The sequence below is a fragment of the Sarcophilus harrisii genome, chromosome 6 (assembly GCF_902635505.1).
Source record: "Sarcophilus harrisii chromosome 6, mSarHar1.11, whole genome shotgun sequence".
NCBI classification, from domain to species: domain Eukaryota; kingdom Metazoa; phylum Chordata; class Mammalia; order Dasyuromorphia; family Dasyuridae; genus Sarcophilus; species Sarcophilus harrisii.
In genome coordinates, this window is record NC_045431.1 from 30823893 (window position 1) to 30844343 (window position 20451).

The window sequence follows — 20451 nt, forward strand, 5'->3', positions numbered from 1 at the left end:
TTGAGGAGATTAGAAAAATGCCTGAAGAGAAGCCATAGAGTTGCAACCTCCAGCTTTTTCACTGGGAAGAGATGGAAGAAAGAGGAAAGACAAAAGAGAGCGAGAGGGACAATCGAAGTTTTATGTGCCCTTTGTTCTCCCAGGCAAGTTGGGGCATCTGTAACTGCCTTCTCTCTTGCTGCAGTCTCCATAGTTTGCTGTTCAATTTTCTTGATTGTTGGGGGCAAAATTGTCCCTTCAGCCTGCCAGCCTCTTTCTCAGATGTGAGTGCCATTGAGAGGGCAGCTTCCTTTTAGAGCAAAGATGGAATTCTGAATAATAAGGGAGTTCTAGTGCAAATTAATAACAGAACATGATTACACAGCTCATTCCTATGCCTTTTTTTTTTTTTTTTTTTGCTTAGTCCTGTTGTTCCAGGAAAGACTAATTGGGGAAGATAAATGTTATTGCCCCTAATTCTCTATCCCACACTCACATTCTTGATAGCTAGAAAGTAATGAGGGACTAGTTCTAATATGACTAAGAAGAGTTACATCCTAACATCCCTGGAAAGAGGCTATGCTTAAAGAACATGATGATGCACGAGTTGGTAGGGTAGGCAATCTGAATGTGAGATCTGTGGTCCCTTTGGGCAGCTTAGTTGGAGTTGCCTTTCCTTTGTCATAGCTCCATGTGTGTCCCAAAGCTGTGTGCTTAGTCAGAGGAGACTGTGTTCCCCAATTTGTGGTCTGGTATAGCATCAACAGGAAAAGTATTCTGCATAATCTAATGAATGCGAAGATTTTTTCCCCCAAAGGAATATTCCTCTAGTTACTGGGATTGAACATGATGCTATCTTCTGGGAATTCTGCTTACACTAACAAGAAGACACGCTCATAAGAAAACAACACATTTGCATTAATAGTAGTTTAAGAGAATGAATTTACATGATTTTACTTTATGATATGATTATTCTATAAATTAGGTTTTATTCTGGAAAAGGAGTGTGGAAAAGAAAAAAACACTTTGTTTTGACAAATTACATTATGTAGTATGGAGAACATGATTCTTGCCACATCTCCTACATTCTGAATCAGTATCTTCTCTCTGGCCCCTCTAGGACATTGAGAGAGAAGCTCCTTCTCCCAGGACTTGCCCCAAACCTCCTACATTCACTTTCCTTTCTTACACTTATTTTCTGTTTCCCTGCCGGTCCTCTTAGTCAGGTGTGCACTGTGAGGGCCCAAGCCTTCCCCTTCAATATTTCATGGCTGGGATCACTTTGCAGGGTTTAGCTTAAAGGTAACCATAGCACACACACTTGCATTTATTATTCATTGCTGAGAGGCGCTGTCCATTCCTTGACAGGATGACTCCATACGTGATCTTCCATCCCTTGAAACAAGCCCGGATCTTGTCGTAAGCGTGACACGCTGGCAGGTGGAACACCACTGGAACCAGAGGGATGTAACCTCGGGCAGATGGGACCATGTTTAGGAGTGAGATGAAGTCTGGAGGGGACAGGCAGCAGAGGAAAGTCCGATTTCGTATCGCTTCGTCCTACAGTGGGCGAGTCCTGAAGGAGGTGTATGAGGATGGAGCCCCTTCGGACTCCCTGGATTCTGAGTGGGCCAGCAGCTGTGATCACTGCAGCAGACCAAGCGAGGAAGGGCAGCACAATGGCCATTTAGGATCGGAGGGGGATGAACATGAAAATGACCAAGACAACTTGCTTGTGTTGGCAAGGGCAACCACTGAAAAGGGGTTTGGTACCAGACGAGTCAACATTTTAAGCAAAAATGGTACAGTCAGAGGCATCAAATACAAAGTTAGTGCTGGCCAAGCCCTTTTTAACAACCTCACCAAAGTGCTACAGGTAAGTAATAGAGCTTTCCTTTCCCACGAGCTGGCTCTGAGCTTGCCATCTGGACTTGCTCCCCTCTGCTCTAAATTGAAACTCTCTTATTCATGACTTCTCTTACATACTTCATGATTCACAGGGCACACTTGAGCAGCTAAGATACTGTCTCCCCAGCCAGCCAAGTTGAGGACAGGGTCACTGCACTTGGTAAATTAGACCTATTTCTCAAAGACAAATTTCCTGTGAAATCTCTTGAGTGCTGGGATTCCCCAGGGTGTGCTGACTAAACTGGATAATGTTTTCCCCCAGCCTAGGAACAAGACATGTCAGAAGTATTCATTTTCAGCTAGAGTCAGAACCCTAGGCGAGAAAAGGGCTCCGTTCCAATTCTCTGGTCTGCTAGTGCTGCTCTGGCAGCTTGGTGATCACCCCCTTCTCTAGGTATAGAAATATCATAAATGCTAATGATTGGGCCCAAAGAAATTATATACAGTCTTATGAAGATATTTTGGTTGAAAGTGACATCTCTTCTATTTCAATCTTAAGAGGATTACAGTTTGGGTCCCCAAAATCCATCAATATAACTTCTAAGAATTCAAGAGTAAGACTTGAAAAAGGTTATTCCTGTGGGAAGGTACAGTCTCAGAACTAGTTTCACAGTAAATAAAAGGTTCTCTAACATATGAGAGATTTTAAATATTAGCATAAGAATGTATTATGCAAAAGCTTTCAGATCTCTTGATTATTCTCTGTTCAAAATGATTTAATGTCAAGGGACATTTTATAAATGGAAAAGAGCCTTCGTTTGGTTAGGATTATTTCGATAAAAGGTTTGCTGGTGAAAATACAAGTCATTACTTCAGAAAAGGAAGTCTTGATCATTCTCACTAAGGTGGTAATCTGATATTCATTATAATTCCATTTTCTCTGGTTCCTAACACTTTAGAAAATGATTTTTTGGAAAAATTTATATGTCTCACCAGGACCCCCAATTGTGTGTGCTGTGAGTGGGTGGTATTAAGGGGGGGGGTTTCAGCAAAATGTATTTGAATATTTTTTCTAAGATGTTTTTTCTTATAAAAATCATAAAAGTATTTTCTTCTCTGAGTGAATATTGAAAAACAGAATAACTTTAGGCATGATTATATATGAAGACCTGGGAACTCATATAGTGCAGTAAAAAGACTATTCTAGCTAAAGTTAAAGGATTTGGATTCAAAATTTGGCTCTGCACTTATCATCTATATGATGTGACTTTTGGCAAAGCATTTAATCTATTTGGTTCTCAGTTTCCCTTTCTAGAAAAAAAAAACCAAATACTGAACTAGATGGTTACTGATGTGCTTTCTATCTCTAAATCTAAGATCCCAAGTTTTATTAGGCTTAGAAGAATTAGAGATGGGAAAATAATGTGTCCTATTTGTAGGAGACAAGAAACTATTTCCCTCAAATTTAAATAGAATTTAATTTACATACTTTATATATCATGTGCCCTTCCATGTCATATAGTTCAGCCTCTTATTCAATACAGAAGTTAGTTCTACAACATTCCTGAATGATGATGATTTCTAGTTTTTACTTGCATTATAGATAAATTTAGGAAATTCAATATGGATTTTTTTCTCTCCTCCCACTGGAGTTACATTGAGAGGGAGGTGTTACACTCTTTTACCATATGTAATTTTTGTCTTGTATTTTTGAAACTTTTTATTCATTATCTATTGGCTAAATTTAAGTACTTATACTATTTTTAGGTATGTAAAACCTATAAAGGAAAAATTGCGTCCCTTTTTAGTACAACCTCATTCTGTAAATGATACTAATTTACAAATGGGAATTTATGAAGTCTTAAAATTGGGATTTTAATCTTTGATTAAGATAAACTATTTCCCTACATATTTTCTGCCTTCACATAATGTTCATTTAGACTTTAAGAACAAAATAAAGTAAGATATAATTTTCTTACAATCTTATTCCCTTATTTTTTTGTTTTTGTCTTAGAAGAATAACTACAATTGTTAGCAGAGACTTGTAAGGAACTTTAAGACCATTCATCAGTTTTGTACCTGAGGAAGAGTGATTTATAAGATATTTTCCTTTTCTTAGTTTGATATATCCTTATGAAAACATTTCAAAAATTAGATGAAGCATTCTTAGACCTTGTGAGGACAAACAAAAGATGAAATTCAAGGACTAGCAAGTTAGATGTAGTTTCTTGGATGATATAGGGAACAGGAGGGGGAGAACCACTTAATTTTTACGTCTTTATCTACAGCCCTAAATTTATCTTTCTATTTTCATTTCCCCCCCTTTAAACCTCAGAGATTATATGCTGTGTTTTTTGGGGTAAACTAATTAATCCCTCAGCTTCAGTTTTCTCCTCTATAAAACAGGAAGAATCATAATATTTCTCTCTCAGGGTTGTTGTGAGAATCAAGTGAAATAATGTTTAGAACACAAATACTGTAACTTTATTGTTAAAATATTCTATATTATTAAAACAATATGATTAGCAACTTATTAATGCATAACTGCTATTGAAAAGGCTATTCCAGAGACCAAAGTGACAGCTTGAAAAGTTTTTGCATCTTTAATTTTATGAAGAGACACTGAAGTATTTACCAAGCCCATTTGCAACTATCTCTTCTTCTTTCTCTAGAATAATGATTACAGAAACATGAGATGTGGAACTTAGAAAAAATAAATCCTAAATAGTAGCATCATCTTTTAATCACTTTGTAAATTATTTTGCTTTCTTTCCATTTTTCTACCACTTGTATTTTCTCTTTCAAATCCTTGGGTCTCCAAACATGGATTCTTCATTGAAATTCTCTATTTTAAGCATTCTTCACTCAACACTTTTAAGGAATACAAAATCTGTCAAAGGAATATTAACTTGTACCATGATGAATTAATCAGAATCTTTAAGATTAAGTCTGATGAGAGTATCAATGGATCCAGATTATTACACAACTGAAATGATGTATATAGGTTTCTTTTATCTATGGCCCTAGTATGCTTGATTTTGCAGACATGCTTATAATTTAAGTAAACTTTTAACAAATTTTTTATTAAGTACCTTATATGTCAGGGATCAGATACTGGTAATATAAAGAGACAACATAGATATCATTTTAATGAAGTTTTTAGTCTATAGAATGGGTAAGACTTATACATAATTCTAAAGGAAGGTAGAAGAGTGTGGAGGGCAAAGGAGAGGTTTTGATAATAAACTATTAGAAACTTTAGAATTTGAGAAAGAAGCAATGTTTTTTCTCATGAAAAAGAAGGGTCAACGAAGATTTCCTGGAAGATGATGATATCTGAGTTGGTCCTTGACTTGAAGTTGACTTGACTTGAAGTAGAGACTTTGACAGTTGGATAAAGAGCTGAGGAGAACTTGGGAGAAGGTCTATCCCAGTCATGGGACATGGTTTAAGCAAAAGCATGAGAAAAAGGGATCAAAGCATTGAGTTTGTCATTCAGTTTGCTTGGATTACAAAGTATACGAAAGGGTATAGCATGAGATGATTCTGCAAAGGTAAATGGAAGACAAATGTGGAAGACCTTGGATGCTGTGAGGAATGGCTCTGGCCATGAATCCGGACTCCTTCTAGTCCTTTGAGTTTTTTGACTATTCATTTTCCAGTTTAGGAAGAGTTAGGGCGGGTTGCATCTCCTCCTGATGAGAAGTACTTGTTTCCAGTCAAATTGATGAGCTATTCTCTGATCCACTAGCATTTTAAATTCATGACAATCTGACTCCATTGCTAGCATTTGTCATTTGAATGAGTAATGCTAAGCTCTGAAACCTGAACAAATGCAATAATTTTGCAAGAATGACTTCAGGCTCTGATTATTTATTTTTAGTGGCAGCTTCTGGCTTATCTCTAATTAGTAAATTAGCACCTGTTTTTTCCCAAAAAAACTTTAAAAAGCAATGTAACAGCAGGTCTTCACAAACATTGTTGTGGTCTCATGGCTTAATCTAGCAAAATTTCTGGGGTTTCATTTGAAATGGTATATTTGGAATGGATACAAAAGCTCTATAAACACCAAGTAGCTTAAAATTGAGTCATAGCATTTGAGGGGAAATTTTTTTCTTTTTTTAAAACATCAAATAGAAGAAGTGGCCCTCTGAATATTTTAAGTTTAGGAGAATTTTGCAAGCAACATTTATTTGAGAATTGGAATTACTTAGGTTAGGATGGCATTATTAATATAGCAATTTGCTGGCATTTTTTTTCCATGGGAAGAAGAAAACAATGCCTTCTTTTCTTCTTCCATTCTATTTATCCTCCAATAAAAGAAGGGCAAGGATTCTCCAGGGCTACCTGGCTTTGAAAATGACCCTTCTAACTTTGTAGCTATTTCATATCATCCAATGTAAGTAAGGAATAAAAGATGCTTGCAGTACCTAAGGTTTAAAAGCTTCACTAGTTTGTAGGTTGAATGTATATATATATGGAGGAATCATGATGCAGTGGAGAGATCACTGGACTAAGAATCATGAGGATCTGAATTTACATCTGTCATTAGACACTAACTAGTTATGGGAGTCTAGGCAAATCACTTGAGCCGTTCGTCTCATTTTCCTCAATTGTAAAATGTGAGTAAATAATATCACCTATCTCTCTGGGTTATTGCAATGAAAAAATGAAATCATATCCATTGAGGATTTTTAAACCTTAGAACTCATTCATCATCACAATTGGCTTGGTTAGAGATTTTCATAAATATGAGAAAACCACCCATAGACCTTTTATTTCACTTAGGTAATAAAGTTGACATCTATCTAATTTTAATTTTTCTAGTCTAGGCTACTTCCACATCAGGTTTTCTACAATTAGTTCACTCATGGCTATCTAAAAAGTTCACAGTAGAAAAAGGATAAGTTCAGAAGAAAGGTAAGCAAGAGATAAGTCAGCAAATTATTCTCTCTCTCTCTTTTTTTAATATTGTACTGTATTTTTATTTATTAGGTAACTATTTCCTGCTTAAATTTTAATTCAGTTTAGGCTATGCTTGGTAGAGTTTGTCACATCTGATATAAAGGAGATTATCCTTTTTATAATTAAAATTTTTTTTAGCAAATTATTCTCTTAAGCAAAATAAAATACTCTTTGATATTTTCTAATATTTTTAAAAATAAGATTTTTATTGATCTTTTGAAGCACCTAGATTTCCTTATGGATCCCTTCCTTCTCTTTCCAAGAGAGTCATTTCTTGGAATAGGGCTTCTTAAACTTTCCTGTCACATTTATTTTTTGGGAATCTGGAGAAACATATGGACTCCATGTAATAATGTTTTTAAATACATAGAATTACAAACAAGCAATTCTATTGAAATCCAGCAATTAAACTATTTTTTAAAAATTATGGACTGCTTGTTACTACTGGGATTATATCCCAAAGAGATTATAAAGAAGGGAAAAGGACCTGTATGTGCACGAATGTTTGTGGCAGCCCTTTTTGTAGTGGCTAAAAACTGGAAACTGAATGGATGCCCATCAGTTGGAGAATGGTTGAATAAATTGTGGTATATGAAAATTATGGAATATTACTGTTCTGTAAGAAATGACCAACAGGATAATTTCAGAAAGGCCTGGAGAGACTTACACGAACTGATGCTGAGTGAAATGAGCAGGACCAGGAGATCATCATATACTTCAACAACAATACTATATGATGACCAGTTCTGATGGACCAGGCCATCCTCAGCAACGAGATCAACCAAATCATTTCTAATGGAGCAGTAATAAACTGAACCATCTATGCCCAGAAAAAGAACTCTGGGAGATGACTAAAAACCATTACATTGAATTCCCAATCCTTATATTTATGCACACCTGCATTTTTGATTTCCTTCACAAGCTAATTGTACAATATTTCAGAGTCTGATTCTTTTTCTACAGCAAAATAACATTTTGGTCATGTATAATTATTGTGTATCTAATTTATATTTTAATATATTTAACATCTACTGGTCATCCTGCCATCTAGGGGAGGGGGTGGGGGGGGCAAGAGGTGAAAAATTGGAACAAGAGGTTTGGCAATTGTTAGTGCTGTAAAGTTACCCATGCATATATCCTGTAAATAAAAGGCTATTAAATAAAAAAAAAATTATGGACTGCTACATTAACCACTCCTATCATTTAACAAATAATTTTTAAAAAAAGAAGGTAGAAGAAAAAAATAAGCAAAACCAAAAGACTGCATTTAAAACCCTTCTGATACAATATTCCATGTCCAGGAATGTACTCAAACATTTGCAAAGAACTGGGGCAAGATGTCTCCTTATATCTCCTTGGGACTAAATTTGTTCTTTATAATTCTGGATGTCCAGTTTTGATTATGTTGTGGTGGTTGTTCCTTATGCATTGTGATTATATATAGGTCACACAGTATTTTGCATCAGTTCATGGATGTCTTTTCATGCTTCTCTATTTTCACTGGATTAATAATTTCTTGTAGCACAGTAACTGTCCATTGCATTTATGTGTAGCAGTTGGTTTAACCATTCTTAAAACAATGGACATCTATTTTGTTTGTAGGCTTTTATTACTACAAATTTATGCTATTATAAATATTTTTGTCCATGAGACTTTTTTTGTCAGTGACCTCTTTGTAATTAGAAAAAAATGGTTATATATAACATGAGCAAATATAGTACAATTTAAATATGGCCAATTTTTAACTCCCTGATCCAAATATGGAATCAATAGGGCTACAGAATATACACTGCCATGCAGTGATGGAATAGAGTTTTATAATTTATTTCCCACTAGCAAATTATATTTATCCTGTTACTTTTTATAATTGTCTTGCATATTCTTAATTTAATATTCAACATAGAGGTCATTTGAGATTTACACTTGCAAGTATGCTTTGGTTCTATTGATTTCTAAGTTTTTTATAAAAATTAACTCTTATTTTAGTTTTCTTTTTAATAATATTGGAGGAATGGATAGATATTTACCTTTACAGTTAGATTGCTTCATTTGCATTTTAAGACCTGCATTTACTTCCAAGTTAATGTGCTGAATCCAAGTGGTTGAGGTCATTGAGCTCCTCACTGGTTATCAGGAGTAATGACTGGAAAGATCTGGTTTTGTGTTGGCCCAGACAGATTTCCCATAGAGGGTTATCTACTATTTACCTCAGGAAACCAGATCAACTTTGTCAGAGTTTCAGATTTCCTTTCCTTTACCTTGAAACTCTCCAGCTTTTCTCTTTTTATCTGACCTGTTTCCTAGTTCTCACTTGGGCTCTAAAGCTGTTTTCTTTATTTTAAATTTCTCCAGAAAAGTCTTTCTGACATCCAAGGGCTGTTCTATTTAAGAATAGAGATTCATCATTATAGGGGGTGATTATTTAATGTTTTTGGTGACAGTGACTCATGACATTGGCTCCTAAGGTTCAAATCTAATTCGAAATAGATTACCTTTTATGAGAAATCCCTGTGTGACTTCCTGAATGTTACTTAATTTATGTGGACCTTAGCTTCCTCATTTTTTAAAGTAACAAAGGTAGACCAGTTAGCTTCTGGGACCCCTTTCAGCTCTAGACTTATGGTTCTACTCAAAGTAGAGTAGATTCCCATTAACAAAATCACAGATGCTTGAAAATGTTTCCAGTAATTCTTTATTTTATCATTTAAACATCTCACCCTATCTTGGGATCCTGAACTGGCATCTGCTACCTTGGATTGTTCCTTTTTCCTTCCATCAATTTTCTGACTTCCCTAATATAACAATACCTTGGGGTACCATCATTACTCTTTGTATTTCTGGGACTAGTGAATGTGTACACCAACCAACTAACCAACTAGCCTAATGTATAATTTGCTTATAGTATTCAAAAATATCTTGTATTAGAATGGATTCCAAACTCTTTTCTATAAGTAAATTTAATCAATTAAAGTGAAGAAATCCCAAAAAAGTTCTCAACAATGTTGAACTTCTATGATTTTCAGTATTCTCTTGTATCCCATATTTGGCTAAATGAAAAACAGTTCTTCCTGTCAAGAGTGAGACCAGGATTGAAATCCAACAACATCGATTTTAAGCCTTATCCATTAAGATTTGCCTTTTTTATTGTAGCATCAGGAATTAAAGAGATTGCCTAAACTTGGGTATAATAAATTAGCAGTAATCATGCCTTTTCAACAATCATTCTCAAAAAAGATTTTTTCTAATTAAAATTGTACAATGACATTCAACTAGATTACCATCCAAATGGAAGCAAAATAGAATGATGAGAAATGACCCTTTTTAAAATCCCAAAATAAGACTTTTAAGTACAATTTAAGGTGCAGATGTTTGCACAGGATGTATTTCAAGGCTTATAGAACACATCATATAAATGACTATTGTGAGTTGGACATGTTGACCTTAAAGGGTTCTTCTGGCTCCAAACCTGTGATTCTATGATCATATGTTCCCAGGATTAATAAAGATATTATTATGATTATGATTATTATTAATACTAAAATTTATCATCTCAATTTCTTTAATTTTATTCTTCCTATTACCTAGTCTAGGTTATCTTCCAACTTTCCTAAAGTCCCCAGAGTTTCTGAGATACTTTCGGCCATTTTAAAGTTAAAGCAGAAATATTTCTAACATGTAGACCAGTCCTAGTAAGAAATGACATGGAAAACAACTACAAGAATTCTAGTTATGCATGAAATAGAGTACTACCTGTGTAGAAGAATAGATTAGAGTTTTTTCCCTTGGTAAGAGGAAAAGCTGACCCCATGCCAAATAGAATGTGCCATTATCCCTCGCACCCCTCTCCATCATTCTCATGATACAAAAAAGCAACAACATCAGTAGAAAGAATTGTCTTTTTTCATAACCCAGCCCTCTCCTCCCAACAGAAACTGACTGCTAAAACACTCTGGAGTCAGTGAAGCAGGACTCATTTCACACTTGAGAAAGAACAAGGACAAAGAAGCCATTTGCATGCAGGAGGGGAGGTCTTAGACACGAGCGGCATTTCAGCAGCACTGTCTCAGCTGTCCCAACCTCAGCTGGCCTCCTAACAATTTTTTTTAAATTTACATAAAAGAGGAACAGTTTCTCTGCAGATTATACCAGCTGGCTACAAAAATATTGGCTCTGGCTGGGCTGGGAAGAAAGCAGGATGATGCACCCATACTGAAGTTTTGGAAGATCAATTACAAGCTTGCAAATATATCACTGGATAAAACACACCCTGATGCATTAAATCCCCACCATTAAATTTATTTTTCTGAGTAACATAGGAGACTACCTTAAAAATTAATGTTTGGTACCAGTGGGGAAAGTATTGTCAGTAACTCAGGTGAGCAAAAACAGAGGCCATTCTTGATCCCCTCAGATGGAAGTGATTTCTCTTCATTTGATATCTCATTGCTTTATATGAGCCTTTGGCACTAATTGCAGTAATCCTATTATAGTTTGTTTTATATTTATATCATCTTTATCCCAAGGACAGAGACTATGACTTATGTACACATGTTTCGAGTGCCCAAATACAAAGAATTACTTAAATATCTGTTGGATAAATAATTTATAATTTACATATATTATATATAAATAATTTATAATACTAATGAGCTAACACATTATTGTTCACATGGCTTGTTTATCAGATTACCTAGATATTAGCAGCAATGGTAGGATATAGGATAAATTAACTTTTATAGAGGTGACATGGGAAAGAAAGGGTTGAAGAATGGAGCAGTGTAGTGACTGTTTCTAGGTAATTAATACAAAATGCAAAGTAGCTAAAAATCCGATGACAGAATAAAAAATGGGAAGTGGTGGTGATGGTGGAAGCAGAATGTGTGTGAATGTCCAGTAGAAAGTTTCGTACTTAACAAATATGGCAACATTTTCTTTTTGTTATGACTAATGCTGAGAAAGTGTCATTTGCTAAAATATACTTTCTTATCAAGTAAAAAACAAATTCATAAACTGGCTCAGTGGGACTTGCCTTTCTAGGCAGAAATTAATTAATTTGCAATTAGGCTCATTTACATATTTGATAATGGCTTTATATAGGTGCCATTTGTATATGTGCCAAATACTTACAAATTGCATCAAACTAGCTGAAATGTTCAAACACTTTTAAAGAAATCTGCTAGAGTTTTTATTATTTTTTAATATTTTATTTTCTGTTTTATTCTCACTACTCCCTTCCTCTGAACAAAAGAAAAAAAAAAACTAACATATACATGCTGTCCAGGAAACTAAATATTCATAGTGACTATGCTCAAACTGTGTTTCTCCTCCCTCTTCCTCTATGTCTCTGTCTCTGAATCTGTATCTCTCTCTCTCTCTCTCTCTCTCTCTCTCTCTCTCTCTCTCTCTTTTTCTCTCTCTCCTGTGAGATAATCAGGGTTAAGTGACTTACCTGGGGTCACACAGCTAGTATTTAATGTCTGGGGCCAGATTTGAATTTAGGTCCTCCTGACCCCAGGGCCAGTGCTCTATTCAATGCACTGTGCATGTCTTTCTTTGGAGGGTTTCTTTGGATCAGTGGTTTATTATTTCATTGGCCAGAATTTTAAAAGCTTTCAAAGTTGTATTTTTCTATGAAGTTTTTGTTTTATTACAGATTTTTTTCTCCTATTTCTGCTTACTTTGCATCACATTATAGAAGTCTTCTGAGTACCTTCTGAAATCGTCAGCTTACTTATTTCTTATGACATGATAATACTTCATGACATCTGCATATTATAATTTATTTAAGCATTCCCCAATAGGAGACACTCCATTGTGGGGCTATCATGAAAAGAATTGTTACAAGCATTTGTCATAAGCATTATAAGGTCATTTTCCTTTTTTTTGATCCTTTTGGGACATAAAGTGAGAATTTTAAGACTCTCTATAAATATTACCTTTATGAATTTGTACACATCATTTCTTTTGAGACTCACAACAACTCTTTTGAAATAGGTCAACTTAATTAATCCTCTGCTGAGAGTCTACTATGTGAAAGGCTCTGGAGATTCAAAGACAAAATCTAAACTACACTTTTGTCAAGGAATATACATTCCACTTGTCCTACAGATTTTATCCCCAAATCCCAGAGATGGAAGCAATCCATCTATTTCAACATATTCCTGCCACAAAATTCCCTTCTTTTAGGATGCTAAATTCTATTGGTCATGTAGCTATTTCTTGAAGATCTATAATGAGAGAGAAAGCATACAACTTTGGGCTCAATCTCCTATTTTCTTTTTCTTTTTAAAAATTTTTTTTATTTAATAGCCTTTTATTTACAGGTTATATGCATGGGTAACTTTACAGCATTAACAATTGCCAAACTTCTTGTTCCAATTTTTCACTTCTTAACCCCTACCCCCTTCCCTAGATGGCAGGATGACCAGTAGATGTTAAATACATTAAAATATAAATTAGATACACAATAAATATACATGACCAAAACATTATTTTGCTGTATAAAAAGAATCAGACTCTGAAATATTGTACAATTGGCTTGTGAAGGAAATAAAAAATGCAGGTGGGCATAAATATAAGGATTGGGAATTCAATGTAATGGTTTTTAGTCATCTCCCAGAGTTCTTTCTCTGGGCGTAGCTGGTTCAGTTCATTCCTGCTCCATTGGAAATGATTTGGTTGATCTCGTTGCTGAGGATGGCCAGGTCCATCAGAACTGGTCATCATATAGTATTGTTGTTGAAGTATATAATGATCTCCTGGTCCTGCTCATTTCACTCAGCATCAGTTCGTGTAAGTCTCTCCAGGCCTTTCTGAAATCATCCTGTTGGTCATTTCTTACAGAACAATAATATTCCATAATATTCATGTACCACAATTTATTCAGTCATTCTCCAACTGATGGGCATCCATTCAGTTTCCAGTTTCTAGCCTCTACAAAAAGGGCTGCCACAAACATTCGTGCACATACAGGTCCCTTTCCCTTCTTTATAATCTCTTTGGGATATAATCCCAGTAGTAACACTGCTGGATCAAAGGGTATGCACAGTTTGATAACTTTTTGAGCATAGTTCCAAACTACTCTCCAAAATGGTTGGATTCGTTCACAACTCCACCAACAATGCATCAATGTCCCAGTTTTCCCGCATCCCCTCCAACAATCATCATTATTTTTTCCTGTCATCTTAGCCAATCTGACAGGTGTGTAGTGGTATCTTAGAGTTGTCTTAATTTGCATTTCTCTGATTAATAATGACTTGGAGCATCTTTTCATATGACTAGAAATAGTTTCAATTTCTTCATCTGAGAATTGTCTGTTCATATCCTTTGACCATTTTTCAATTGGAGAATGGCTTGATTTTTTATAAATTAGAGTTAATTCTCTATATATTTTGGAAATGAGGCCTTTATCAGAACCTTTGACTGTAAAAATATTTTCCCAGTTTATTGCTTCCCTTCTAATCTTGTCTGCATTAGTTTTGTTTGTACAAAAACTTTTCAGTTTGGTATAATCGAAATTTTCTATTTTGTGATCAGTAATGATCTCTAGTTCTGCTTTGTTCATAAAGTCCTTCCCCTTCCACAGGTCTGAGAGGTAAACTATCCTGTGTTCCTTTAATTTATTAATAATTTTATTCTTTATGCCTAGGTCATGAACCCATTTTGACCTTATCTTGGTGTACGGTGTTAAGTGTGGATCAATGCCTAGTTTCTGCCATATTAGTTTCCAATTTTCCCAGCAATTTTTATCAAACAGTAAGTTCTTAACCCAAAAGCTGGGGTCTTTGGGTTTGTCAAAGACTAGGTTGCTATATTTGTTGACTATTTTATCCCTTGAACCTAACCTCCTCCACTGATCAACTAATCTATTCCTTAGCCAATACCAAATAGTTTTGGTAACTGCTGCTCTATAATATAATTTTAGATCTGGTACAGCTAAGCCACCTTCATTTGTCAATCTCCTATTTTCAAGGTACTTTAAGTATGCAAAGTGTTAATAATTGGATACTCTGGTATGTAGCTATCAAACTCAAGGCCCTCAAGCCAAGTGGGCAACAAAACCCTTAAACGTGGACTGAATCGGAAGAAAATATAATTGTGAAATGTCTGACAAAATAATTAAAAATACAACACAAAATAGATCTACTTAATTTATGGTTTTCTAAGTCAATTTATAGCCCATAAAGATCTGTTTCTATTTGAGTTTGACACCACTGCTCCAGTATAGAAATTAAAAATTCCCTAACAGCCCAATGTTGGCTTAATATTTATACTGCCTTTTCCTCATACCCCAAATGAGGTAGGTAAGATAAGCACTATTATTCCCATTTTAGAGATGAATAAACCGAGGATCATTGAGGCAAAGTAAATTAATTATTCATATTTACACACAATACAATATCAGAACTAGAATTTAAATTAAGTTCTGCCAGACTTCAAGGAAGCATTCCTTTGTCTGTTCAATATAAATTCTGTCCAGAAATAGGGCAGAAAACAAATATAGACAGTAAGTGCAATGAATTTAAATGAGGATGATGACATTCGGTGCTGAAGCAGACTAAGAAAGCTTGGGGAAGGCTAAGGTAAAGTTAGTATAATACTGGAGAAACTGAGGCAAGTAGAGATTGCTTTTTTAATTCTTTAATGTGGAGATTTTAAGCTAGCTGACCAAATGGGACTCTTGTCCAAAGCATTTGGTGCAGATAAACTGAGGCAGAGAGCTTATTTGGGTTTTGTTTAACTAAGGTTTGCAAACAGAATACATAACCTGAGTATACAGTCTTATAGGGGAAATAAAGGCAGATAAGGGGGGCAAAGACACTGGGAGGGATGGACAAGCCCTAATTCCGGAAGGGATCATAACTTAATATCATAAGGGCTAAGATAAGAAGGTCAAAGACAGGAGACAGTGAAGTGAGAGGCAATACTCAAAAGGAAGAGGATTATCCTAGCAAGGATCGAGATAATACACCTGGAGTTTATGACACAATAGTGCACAAAGGGAGATCGAAGCTTCAAGTTTTTTCCTGGGCTCTCATTCTTTTAAAAAAAACTTAATTCTCCAAGTTCTGATGGCAAGGAAGTGGGGGGTGCCTATGGCTTATTATCCAGGACCCAACAATAGACCTTGAATAGTAAAAATTTGTATCGAATGAAGGAGCAGAGATGACATTTCAGGGGGTGTGGAAAGACATAAGTCAGAAAGGTTGGAAAATATAAAATATGTTTGAAATATAATGAATAGGCTTTCATTTATTTGGAATAGACATTTTTAACTGCAGATTGGTGGGGAAGATAAGCTGTAAAGAAAGATTTCCAGCAGAATGTGGGGGATGTAAGAGTTGATCAAATTAAAGGTGTTAATGCATATAATAGTGTTAATGGTAACATTTATTCTTAGGCTACTCTCATATAGATAAAATCATTGAGCACAAATTAAGAACTAAAATTTATAAGTGCTAAAGATATAAAGCTGAAAATTAGCATAGTCTTTCAAGGAATTTATAGTTTGTTTGAAGGAGATAGAATATATTTTACATCCAATTCATCGCTGAATGTAACATGATGAGAGCAAGGGAGCAAGAGCCAGAGCAAGAGCAAGAGCGAGAGTGAGAGAGAGAAGGAAAAGAGAAAATTGGATAAGTATTCTAGGAAAATGTGAAAAGAAAGAAAAGAAAACCTTTTCAATTCAGAGGAGATGGCATATAGACTGGGATTTGAGGGAAAAACAATCAAATCTTCCATGAGCAGAAAGAAAGAGAAAGTGGGATGCTGGTATCAGTGAGAGTTCATACCTTTTACTGAGCTTGTCAAAGTTAAAAAATGGAGAGCAAAGAGAGCTGAGGTAAAAAAAAAACTTGGTGGACACCCATCACTTAGAAGAGAGAGAAAAAGGATGAAATGGAGCAGGGGATTCAAGGGGAATAATTAGACACTCAGGAGAAGCAGGGGAGCAGCATCAGAGAAGTCAAAGGAAAAGAGAATATTCAGATAAAATGGAAAATGGTAAATGTCATAAGATGTAGAAAGACTGAAGAGATTGAAGATTAAGGTAGTCTTCAGACTTAAGAAAATATCATAGGTTGCCTTTGAGAGAATAGTTTAAGAAGAGAGAAAACTATTATATATTTTATTATATTATTATATATGTTATAATTCATTAAAAATGAGTGGGTGGTAACTATAATAAGTGTACTGAATGTATAGATTATTTTTCTGGTTTGATCACTTTTTATCAGGGGCTCATAGACACCCTGACCAGCAACATGGTGATGCTGGCTGATTCAGTACTGAGCTGGTGGACAATGACAAGCCATTTCCTGATTATGTGGCATTGCATTTTTATTATGTTGTGGGAAAAGAATCCAATGTTCCCTGAGAGGGAACTTAATAAATCTACCAGTACTTGTAAATTCAATTAAAACGGACCAGTATTCTGCCTCTTGATGAACTAGATTGTTCACAGAGCAAGACTAAGACCTCTATGAGTGTCTGGAGCAGAAGAGAATCAGTGCCTTTTTGTCTCAAAAAAGTTTCCATGAAGTATTTATGTAATTTTGTCTTTTCTGTAGCTTGTTAATCACTATTGAAGCAGTAAGGGAATAGACCATCTGCACCTTTTTCCTGTGGGCATAGTGTATGGTTATATTTTAGATATTGTCTCCATATAACAAGGGAACAATGTTTTTGGTAAAACCTTAAAACTATGATGAGATAACAGCTGTTGCTTTTATGACCTGTTGTTCTGAGATTCTGTTCCCCGCCAAGGGTGTGCTTTGAGAACCTCTAGGTAATATCTAGAAGTTTAGATGCAGAGGCAAGAAGAGACCAAAAGCACCTTCACAACGTGGGGTGTCCAGTTACTTCAAAGATGGGGAAGGTTTCTAGAGGCTTAGTATTTTTCTTTGTTTTCAGAGTTTCAGGGTCAGTGAGGGGTAGGAGCTTGGGAGGGAACAAACATTTATTAAGTGCCTACCATCTGCCAGACGTTGTGCTAAGTGCTTTTACAAATAAGATCTCATTAGATACTGACTATGAAAGCAAGCCCAACTATTGCAATTTGGGCTCTTGTCATAAATAAAATATGCTTTAATCTATTGAATTAGCAGCTTTTATGAGTGAAACTGAAAGCCATTATTAGTGAATTTTACTTCTGTGGAAAATAATCACCTTCATCTAGACTGTTTCTTTTAACTCCTTCCAGAATAAGATATGGATAGGTTTATAGGTTTGGAATTATTCCTCCGACTGGTGCCAAATAAAGTTATTCCATTGACTTTTGAGAGGAGGTTTTAAACCTGACATCTGTGAAATTGTGGTGGTTGTTTTGTAAAGTTATTTTGACAAGACTGTCAAGGAGATCATGACATACCAAAAGGTAGTGGAGGTCAGGGATCTCTGATTTAGTTTTCTTTCTTTTTTGGATGATCCTTCTTTACTTGTTACAGAAAGTTTCAAAATATGCTTTAGTAATATCCTAGGAGTCATCGAATTGGAGAGAGACTTTGAACAATTGTCTACTTGATCTCTGTCTTCACGAAGAATATCACAAAAACCATATTAAGTAGGTGAGCTTATATTTGAAGACTGAAAGCTATAGCTGTCCTTTTCTAAGCGATACAAGAGATTATTCAGAGCCAGGGGTTTTGTATTGACAATCTTGTCTTTTTGAGCTGTTCCAAGGTCATGAAAATAAATTAATTTCTGTAATTTCTTTCAGAGAAGTCTATTTGGTAAAATCAATTACTGCATCAGCATAAGAATTGAATTGCAAATTCAGATTCAATTAACATGAAGATCTAACATTACTTTGCTATAATCCTTTTGGTAGTGAACTTGAACTAATGCTATTATTGGGACAAAATAAATAAGAAAGGGGGTGGATTCTAGAAAATTAAGTTAAAATCTGTGATAAGACTTTTCCTAGGAATGATCTGATGCTATTGATTATTTCAAAATACTCTTGTACACATTGTTCTTGATAAAGTGAAATAGCAAGTAAAAGCAGAGGCCCATGGGATTCAGGAGGAATCTGCCCATGCTCTCAGGTAACTGGGTAGGAGCCCTGAATCCCAAATAGAATAATGGAAATCTGTATTCACCACTGTAGGGAGTTAGCTCCAGAAACACAGAGTTAACTCTAACAATGCTCTGGGAGGATTATTCAGAAAGAGTATTATGGGATAAAAAAAGACTCTTTCTCCAATATCTGTACCTTATTCTGGCCATACATCATATCTGAAATGCCTTCTCTCTTTATCTCCTCCTGGAATCTCCCATTTCTTTTAACATCCTGCTTAATCTACCATCTTCTACACAAAGACTTCCTTAATCTTCCCATCAACTAGTGAGCTACCTCCCGGATTACTTGGTATTTGATTGATAAGTAGTAACTTATCAATATCTATCTATCTATCTATCTATCTGTCTGTCTGTCTGTCTATCATTGCATGGCAGAATGGAAGTTCCTTAAAGGCCTGGATTATTTCCTTTATGTCTTTATATCTTTAGTGCTGAGCACAGAGTCTGTTTTTGGTTTGGTTGTCAAAAGGTCATCAGTTCCTCTTGTTAATACTGGAACAAACAGAGGCAGAGAGTGATAACTCCTGCCTTAGAGAAAACAGCAATAACAGCAAAAAATCACTCTTCAAATTTAGATGCAAATCTGTCCATTCCATTTCATGCAGCAAACATTCTTGTATTCTTTCTCCTACCCCCCATATTAAAACTTTCTCTCATATTATGTCATGCTGAGGTTCTCTTCTTTATATGGGTTTGGCTTTATGGTCACTGAAATATCTTATTCTATTGTTGTTTATTCATATTATTTAAATAACAATAGATTTTAGAATTTGGAAAGATTTTAGAATTTTTTAAAATATAATCCCATAAATGAGAAATATATAACCATAGATGAAATAAACTGAGGCTTAGAGATTTTGTGACTTTCCAAAGGTCAGGTGAGTAACAAGCAGGGGACAAAGAATTGACTTGCTTTATAGGAGTCAAATTCGTGTTAACCCTTATCAAAAAAATCCATTGATCCAGTACAGTGAGAGAAATGGTAGACTATAACAGAAAATGGCATGAGTTTGACCAGATAAAACCAAGGAAAAATCATTAAGATAATGAGAAATTATCTTATTTGTCTGTCTCACTTTTGCTTTTTCAGATGATCCTGGACTTATCATAACTGTCCATATGGTGATTGAATCCTTTGTATAGGTTGAATCCTATAAACATTTGGACAGAATCATACACTATAGGAAGGCATTGATGAGTTATATACTTAACCATTGGAGGTATCATAGTGGATAGAGAACAGGACTTGTAGTCAGGAAGATTTGAGTTTGAACACTGCTTCAGACATTTTTTAGCTATGTGACACAGTCTTTAGGTTGGTTTCTCATCATGTTGTTGTATGTATCAAATGAATTAATATATATAAAGTACTTTGAAAATCTTAAAACACTAAATTAATCATAGTTAATGTCATCTTTCCCACCAATATCATCATCCATATTTTAGCCAGTAAGATGGAAAGCATTCTAGGCATGGGAAATAGGCTAGCCAAGTTAGAAAGGACAGAATATATTCAAGGAATGCAAGTAATTTCAATTTCACAGAAACATAGAATATGTGACAAGGAACGGGATAAAA

The 20451-nt window shown here is 35.1% G+C and overlaps 1 protein-coding gene across 1 annotated transcript in view; it reads left to right on the forward strand.

The window, feature by feature from the left end:
- The first annotated feature begins 1465 nt into the window (after nucleotides 1-1465).
- The window catches only part of GRXCR1 (glutaredoxin and cysteine rich domain containing 1), a 104804-nt gene continuing 85818 nt past the window's right edge, over nucleotides 1466-20451 (forward strand). Inside the window, exon 1 of the mRNA XM_003773290.2 lies at nucleotides 1466-1855. Coding sequence (XP_003773338.1) covers nucleotides 1469-1855 — 387 coding nt within the window. The 5' untranslated portion in view covers nucleotides 1466-1468. The remainder of the gene's footprint in view (nucleotides 1856-20451) is intronic.